General features: G+C 42.0%; 1 protein-coding gene across 1 annotated transcript; it reads left to right on the top strand.

Moving 5' to 3' along the window:
- Positions 1–395: 395 nt before the first annotated feature.
- On the top strand, positions 396–5,560 carry adat3 (adenosine deaminase tRNA specific 3; the record flags this gene model as incomplete). The annotated part of the gene is made up of 5 exons (XM_084085418.1): positions 396–624; positions 1,941–2,176; positions 2,768–2,977; positions 3,445–3,552; positions 5,282–5,560. The coding sequence occupies 5 exons, from the start codon at positions 396–398 to the stop codon at positions 5,558–5,560; spliced, it is 1,062 nt and encodes a 353-aa protein (XP_083941544.1).
- Positions 5,561–8,303: the final 2,743 nt, after the last annotated feature.

Raw genomic sequence — 8,303 nt, 5'->3', positions numbered from 1 at the left:
CTTTCACATCATACAGGTTTGTTGGATAGGTAACCATAGTTACGCGGTACTAGGTCCGACCATGTCACTGAATGCTTGCTACTCCATATATGGAGCCAACAGACATATGCAAGTCCGACATCACAGCATCCATATTTGGGCATATTTGGGACTCCATATACGGATTGTCTCGTATTAACATCACCAGGATGACACACACACCGTAGCCAACGATATAACGGCAAGTTAATCTCAGAGTTTCCTCAGATCCCAGGAGGATGACCCCCAGCTGATTGTCCTTCTCCCTCTACTGCCCAGGGGCATATTATTGGTTTAATTCCTGCTTGGATACAATCACAGCGGCTCTATCTGTCTTTAATAGTACCTCTTTATTCCAACAGGGGGAGTAGGCTGATATGGAGCCCCAGTCCAAGCGTAGGAAGGAGGAGGGGTGCGTAAATGAGGTGGATTCCTGGGTGGCCGTCCCCGTCCTGTCCGACGAACAGTCCCGTGACGCGCAGCTGGTCGCGGCCTTCGCCGCTCCCATCACCGACAAGAAGGAGGCCTCTCGCCTGGTGAGAGAGCTGAGCCTCCTCTACCCCTTAACGTCCCACATTCACATCAAGAGAGTCCGGCCATGCAAAGGTAGTCGTAAGTGATTTGTTATAACAAAAAGTTTATTGTTAGCAGTGGTGGAAAAAGTATGCAAATGTTTTACTTTAGTAAAAGTATCAATACTACTACTCTGTTACAAGTAAAAGTCCGGAATTCAAAATTCACTTGAGTAAAAGTACAAAAGCATTGGTATCAAAATGTACTTAAAGTACCAAAAGTAAAAGTACTAAAATGTTTGAAAATAGCAGATCTACAAGCTCACTTCTAGATCTGCTATCTTCAAATAGCCCTAGGTATAAAATAAGGCTAAAGTGGTTAATGTATGTTGTATGATGTAATCTATTTATATTTGCAAAGTAACTAGTATCTAAAGTTTTCAAATAATTGCAGTGGAGTAAAAGTACAATATTTGCCTCTAAGATGTAGTGGAGTAGAAGTAAAACTATAGACAATTGGAAATACTCCGGTATAGTAAAAGTACCTCAAAATTGTACTTAAGTACAGTACTTTCTTTACACCACTGATTGTTAGACAGATAAAACTTATTTATTCTGTCATTGTGATCATTGCTATAGAGTGAGTGTCCAGGAACAGGGGTCTCCCCGTCTCTCCAGCTCTTTAGTAAAAAGGTGGGCTGCTCAGCTTAAATGAAATAGTGTTCCAGTAAAATTGTCTCCTCATGTCTTTGTGTCATCACTTCCACTTTCTCACTTCTCACTTCTCTTTCCTGATCGGATAAAATTGGTATCCCGGCCTGAAAACATATTTTCTGTTTACCAAAGAGCTGGAGAGACAGATAGACCCCTGTTACTGTACAGACACTCTGTAGCGGGGGTCTTCAACAGGGGGTCCGGGACCCCTAGGGGGTCCTCAGAGTTACTGCAGGGGGGCCCTCCAAATCTTTGTGTGATGGGACATTGACATTAACCACTTGAACCGTAGCGTCCCTATTCTGAGTATTTTTAGCCAAAAATAGCAGATCTACAAGCTCACAACGCCTCGCAGCGCGAGGCGTTGTGAGCTTGTAGATCTGCAATTTTTTTGGCAAAGAGCTTTGGTGTAGAGGGGGAAAAAGAGCAGACCAAGTATTGACGGTTCAAGTGGTTAAAATACACATTAATGCAACATACACTGATGATAGTGCTGTCAAAGTCTATGAAGCTGTCACAGAGTTGTATACAATATGTATTTGGGGTCCCTGCTTCATCTCTCTCTCAGCTAAGGGGTCCTTGGCCTGAAAACGTTGAAGACCCCTGCTCTATAGCAATGATTACTGTCACAATATATAGAGAGATATTAGAAGCCTTATTTTAACAAAAAACACATAACTTTACTCTACCTTAAAGACAGAGACAGCCCCCATCCACTGGAGATCCTGCTGTGTCTGCTCACACAAGTACCCCACATGGAGCAGGAGGAGGAGGGGGTCCGCCTGGAGGCTCTGGTCCCGTCGGACAGAGTGGGACACGTGGGACTAGGAGACCCCTTCCTGGTCCATGTCCCCGCCTGGGCCCCTCTCACCCGACCTCAGTTTGAGCTGGCCAGCAAACACTGGCCCACGGCCTTCCACGAAAACAAACAGGTTAGTTCATTTGGTTCTCAACCTTTTTCTGGATCGATCAGAGAGTATGAATGCCTTCAAGACCGGCCTAACCCTAACACCGGCCCACAGGTTGTGAACCAGTGGCTGAAACTAACCATTGTTTTCTTAACGTTTAGTTAGTCTATCAAATTTGTTTTTATTTATCAATTGAATAACTGAGAAGCACCTTTTTTTTTTCTTTTTTTTTTTGTACGTCCTTTTACAATTTTTTCATGTGTTTATATTCAACAAATTGACATGATACCAGAGGCTCTGTCACATAACTGTAGTGCCAGGTGAGGTTTCCAGAAGGACCGTTCCCTGTTCCACTTCAGTTTCCCATAGCTCAGCAGCAGGAAATTTACTGGGAACACACATAAAGGTGCAATTTGTGTTCCCGGGTTCTAATCTGCTGCTCAGCCAATCAAATGAGGCTACAGTACAGTATGGAACACAAACAGGGAATGGGTATGCCACCTTCTAGAAACCCAGGACTACTGTTATTCACAGAGCAGTGTTCATTTCGTTGACTAAAACTATGTCTATATAAAAATGGATTAGTTGGATTAACTCTTGGACCCCCTGCACCAGGTGACGGAGGCCCTGAGAGGAGATCTGTTCAGCGGGCCTCAGAAGAGCAGCATGCAGCGCTACATGACGGAAGCCGTCGCAGCCGCCAGGGCGGGGCACCGGCGAGGCCACGCCCCTGCGGGAGGCGTGGTCGTCGACCCTGCAACGGACACGGTGGTGGCGGTGGGTCACGACTGCCGTGCCGACCATCCCCTCCAGCACGCCACCATGGTACGTGTGTGTATACAGTTAGTAGGCCTATCGCTATTAGTACATAATGCCTGATCGCAAATTGTTTTGATCATCGCAGTTAATTTTGCATAATCGTCAGATTGTGTATAAATTCATCTGTTGAAAAATTGAAGAAATAGATGATTTGCAAGCTCACGATGTGACGCGTTGTGAGCTTGTAAATCGTCTATTTCTGCTATTTTTTGAACCTTTTGAAAGTATAGCATTTTTTTAATATGTGGCCTGTTTTGACCATAGTGCATTCATTATTTTTGATTATTGGAACCACTGTCAGTCATTTCTTTGTATATTGAAGTTATTTGACATTTTTGTTTACCAAGCCTAAAAGGCAAGCAGAAATGTAATGTTTATTTAAATATGTTCCAATGTTCAATGCCAAAAACACAATTAAATCATTGAAATAACAATCAATGGTCAATTAAAAATGTCCTATGTTGGTGACCTAGGTGTGCATAGACCTGGTGGCGAGGACGCAGGGTGGAGGCGCGTACCGTCTGGATAAATACCCTGACTGTCGCTTCACACCCAGCTTAGAGTCTTCGCTAAAACCACAGGTAGGCCCTGATTTAACCATTTATTGCAACAAATGGAATACAGTTAAACTTGGTGTTAATGGCGCCTCTCTTTAAGATGTTCCCTAAATTAGCCACCTGATTCGGTGATAGACTCCTTTTTATCCCTTAGAGCGGGTGACAGGAAGCTTACTTCAATTATATATGATGACACAATCTTTGCAGTTAATCCGACTCATTTGGATTCCCTGAGGGCCACCTGGGACCAGGACCTCGGTATCACCTTGTCCGATAATCAGTGGGACCATGCTTTAGACCTGGTACATACCTCTTCTATTTGTGCAAGGCACAAACTATTACAGTGCAAGATATTACATAGAGTCCATTATACCAATGCAAAGCTGGCCAGAATTTACCCTGAGAGGTCCGATGCTTGTAATAGGTGTAAACAATCGCCAGCAGATTACATGCACACGTTTTGGTCCTGCCCTAAATTGTCAACATTTTGGTCAGAAGTGTTTAACACCCTTGGGGTGGTGTTGGGTGAACCAATTGATCCGGATCCCCTCACTGCTCTTCTTGGAACCACAGTAATGCCTGTTGTGCGCAATTCAGCACGCCGAGTTATTGCTTTCACGACCCTACTCGCTAGGAGGCTTATTCTCCTTAAATGGATACACCCTTCCCCTCCTACACACAACAGATGGATTCATGAAATTCTGTACTGTCTTAAACTTGAGAGGATCAGGTTCTCCCTTAACGGCTCTTTGAAGATGTTTCACAAAATTTGGCAACCCGTTCTAGACCACATTGACACCCTAACTATGGTGGAAGAACCCGCAAATTAGTGTCTCCCTTGAAGGAGAGACTAAACCAAATTCAGACTATCCCTCAATGACTCTCTTTAACGTTTCTCAAAAATAATTAAAAAATAAATGAATTAGTAACCCTTACCAGACCTCATCGGCATCCATACTACGAAAATAATCAGCGCTCTGTGCAGAGAAACCCCCCCTCCTCTCCCCCCCTCCTCTCCTTCCCCTCCCTGGTATGATTGAGTGTCTTAATTATTGTCTGTCTTGTCTGTTTATTTTTTAATTTCTTATTATTTTCATGACCCCTATTATGTATGCTAATTACTGTACTATTTTTATTGTTTGTTATAATGTGCTTTGTTTGTTTGTAGTTTTTTGTCAAAAAATTCAGACCTCTTTGTTCAACCGCCTTAAATTTATGTATTTTAACCTGTCTGAGAAAAACAATAAAGAGATTTGTAAAAAAAAAAAAAGATGTTCCCTAGATTTAGCCAAGCAGCATGTTAAATTAAGCAAAATCAGGGAACGCAATGCAAAACCCTCAGGTATACGAGAGCTGGCCCATAGCAAGACATTTAATCAGATAACTTGAGTCATGCAAACTTGAATGCAGTTTAACATTAAAGCCATAGAACATTTAATTCAGCTTAGCTTGTAGATCGGCTATTTTCTAAAGTTTGTAAAGTATAGAGTTAAAATACTGCCTGTGTTAGGCAGAGTGCATTATATTATTTATTTGGATTATTGGTACCGGTCATTATTTAGTTAGTTCTTAGTTTGTTGTCATATCTGCCCTGTGCAATTTGTGTTTACAAAGCCTAAATCGCACACATAAATGTCATTTTCCATTTATACTGTATGTTCCAACGTGCACTGCCCCCAAAAAACACAAATCATTAATGGCAATCAGTTGTACGACAGTCAATCGTCAAACTAATATTTCACGATCGTTCCAGGCCCAGCCAGAGACGACGGAGGAGAAGGCCGGTAAGCCGTACATCTGCACGGGTTACGACCTGTACCTGAGCAGGGAGCCCTGCGTCATGTGCGCCATGGCTCTGGTCCACTCCCGGATAGGACGGGTCTTCTACGGAGCCGCTTGTGCCGACGGAGCCCTGGGGAGCGCGTTCAAAATCCACACGCAGAAGGACCTCAACCACAGATTTGACGTGTTCAAAGGGATCCTGAGCCAACAGTGTGAAGAGCTGAACACAGACAACAAAACCACACCTTGATTGTTTGTTGTTGTTTTTTTTTGGGGGGGGGGGGGGGGTTCTTAACGATTACCTCTTAACCGTACGATTCCTTAATGGTTCCTATATATTTTACAAAATATATATAAAACATTTTTTTATTAGATTTTTTTATAAACACAAATTCAATCATGCATACATATTATTGTAGTGGTTCTCAAAGTGAGGTCCAGGGAGAGGACCCTCTTTGTTACTTGAGGGGGTTCCAAATAGACCTTTACAGGTCTGTAGCTCTGAGAGTGTACAAATGGAACCAAATGGACCCGTAAGGGTCCATTTGGTTCCATTTGTACACTCTCAGAGTTATGGGGGTCCTTGAAATTAACCCATTTAGACCTGAGGCCGATTCTAAAAACGCCTTCTAAAATTTATTCAAAAATTACAAATAATTTATGTCACTATATACTGTACATAGCAACGGGAAGGGGTTCCCTTCTTGAAAGGTATAGTATAGTTACAAATAGGGGTTCCCGCCCAAAATCGGTTAAAAAGTTTGAGAACCAACGACGGTACTGTAATTGTATAGCAGACGTGAAGTCCACATACCAGCTCTGACAGTTTGATAAAACCAGTTTCCGGTTCTAAAATGTGCTGAAACCGATTCCGGTTCCGCAATGTTGGTTCCGGTTCCTGCCGGTTCCGGATCCCAACCCTCCTTGTAGTACTAACGAAAGTACATTCACTTCAGCGATGTGACCCATTGTGAGCTTGTAGATCAGCTCTTTTATTATGTTTTTTTTTTAAAGACATTTTTAGAAATTGTTCTGAATTGATTTGACCAGTTTGACCCGACGAAGAGCTTAGGCTCGAAACATCATCGAATAAATTGTATTGGAGCATATACTAGTGTGTGCGTTTCATTCTTATTATTTTTCTTTCTAAATTCTAAATTTCAATACAGTACTGCATTGACGTTCAAAAGAAATATGTTTTGCGATTTGTACTTATGTATTTAAAAAAAATCATGCACTCCATGCTTTCACTTGTAGTTGAGTAAATATTTGACCAGGAGTATCTATATTTTGACTCAAGTACTGGGGTTGAGTACTTTGTCCACCACTGGTTGGTGTCTTTGGATGAATACATTCACTCTGACATCCCTCCACCCAATTAATCAATTTATAAGAGTACTTGGAAATTGTAATGCTACTGTTCCCATGTAACCGCAATCTACTTTGCTGGCTCTGTACAATCATTTCAATGTGCATTGAGAAGGACAGTGTAGTGACTCAATGTCTTTGTAAACCTCTGCCCTATTTTATCACTATTTTATCACTGCAGAACTTTCACAATATATCATGTAAATTATTTATCACTGACTGCAATACAAAACAAGCCAGTTGTAGAACCTGAGAACGCCACTGGAGGGCGACAACGCTCCAACAAGTAAGGATGTTCCTTAATTATTAACCATTTCATTAGATACATTGTACTGTATAATGAGTGGTTCTCACTGGGGACCCCCAAGGGTCCTTGAGGAGTTACGTGACCGTAACTCAGAGATTTTACAAATGGAACCAAATGGACCCTTGTAATGGATCTACCCTTGATTGCCAGTAAGAAACGTTGTGAAAGGTGATGCTGGTATTTATTACTAGTTTAGTGCAAGGGTCTTCAAAAATATTTCAGGCCAAGGACCCCTTAGCTGAGAGAGTGAAGCAGGGACCCCCACTATATACTATAAAGATTTCATAGATGGCGTCATAGACTTGTTTGACAGCGCTATCATAATTTCTTTTTTGTTTACACACTATATTTTCTAATAATATGTTGGATGAATGTAGTTAATGCAGACCTTAAACCATTTAAACACTCAATACTTCGCTAACTTAATCTTTGGCCTTTTCTTGTTTACCTCTACACCGAACCGCTTTGCCGAAAATGGCAGATCTACAAGCTCATAATGAGAGCAGCATGACTGATGTGAGCTTGTAGATCTGCTATTTTTTCGGCAGACCCCCTGTTGAAGACCCATGAGTGAGCAGATTCATTACTTTCTCTCCATACAGCTCTATTGTAGGCCTGCATGGCTGCCTGTGTACGCCCTAATAGGCACATGGACACATGGTTTAGTGGTTTATTTGTTGTGAAGCCAACCAATTAGAGCTGTCCTGTGTCTTGTTGTCTTCCATGCAGCCTGGCAGCTCAACTCACCAAATTGGAGAAGCTGTCACCACTATCTCAGGTAAATCACCCCCCCCCCCCTTTAATTCACTAGTCAATACACTTTCCAATGAATTAAATAATATATTTTTAAACTCTCTATTCTTAGTAAAACGGACCAGAGTTACAACTATACTTGGACTATACTCTCTCTCTCTCTCTTAGCCCTATTTATGCCATTTTCTCGGGTCGCACTTTAACTAGGAGAATAGTCAGATCCGCCTCAAACTCGCTCAGCGTAGCCTACACAAAGGACCTTAACGAAAAGTTATCAAAAGCGTGAGTTTTCGTAAAACGGCGTGACCGCGGCGAAGCGTCAAACTGTCATGTTTCACCTTTAAACAAGAAGTGAAAATAGCCTATCTACAAAGTTTTATTTTTTCTATGTAGCTACTGTAAGTATTGAACTGACTTGTGGGTGACCTCACTTGTGGGTGGCTTTAATTTGTATTGAAGTTGAACATGAGATTTATAAAAATGCAAAACTTAACAAGAGGAGAAGAGATTTCGGCACCATTGCTCTATGCATAGATCTGGCTCTATGCACAGCAGCCATATAGTG

The sequence above is a fragment of the Gymnoscopelus microlampas genome (assembly GCF_963454915.1).
Source record: "Gymnoscopelus microlampas genome assembly, chromosome: 17".
In the NCBI taxonomy this organism is placed as follows: domain Eukaryota; kingdom Metazoa; phylum Chordata; class Actinopteri; order Myctophiformes; family Myctophidae; genus Gymnoscopelus; species Gymnoscopelus microlampas.
This window is presented reverse-complemented; position numbering and strand designations above follow the sequence as displayed.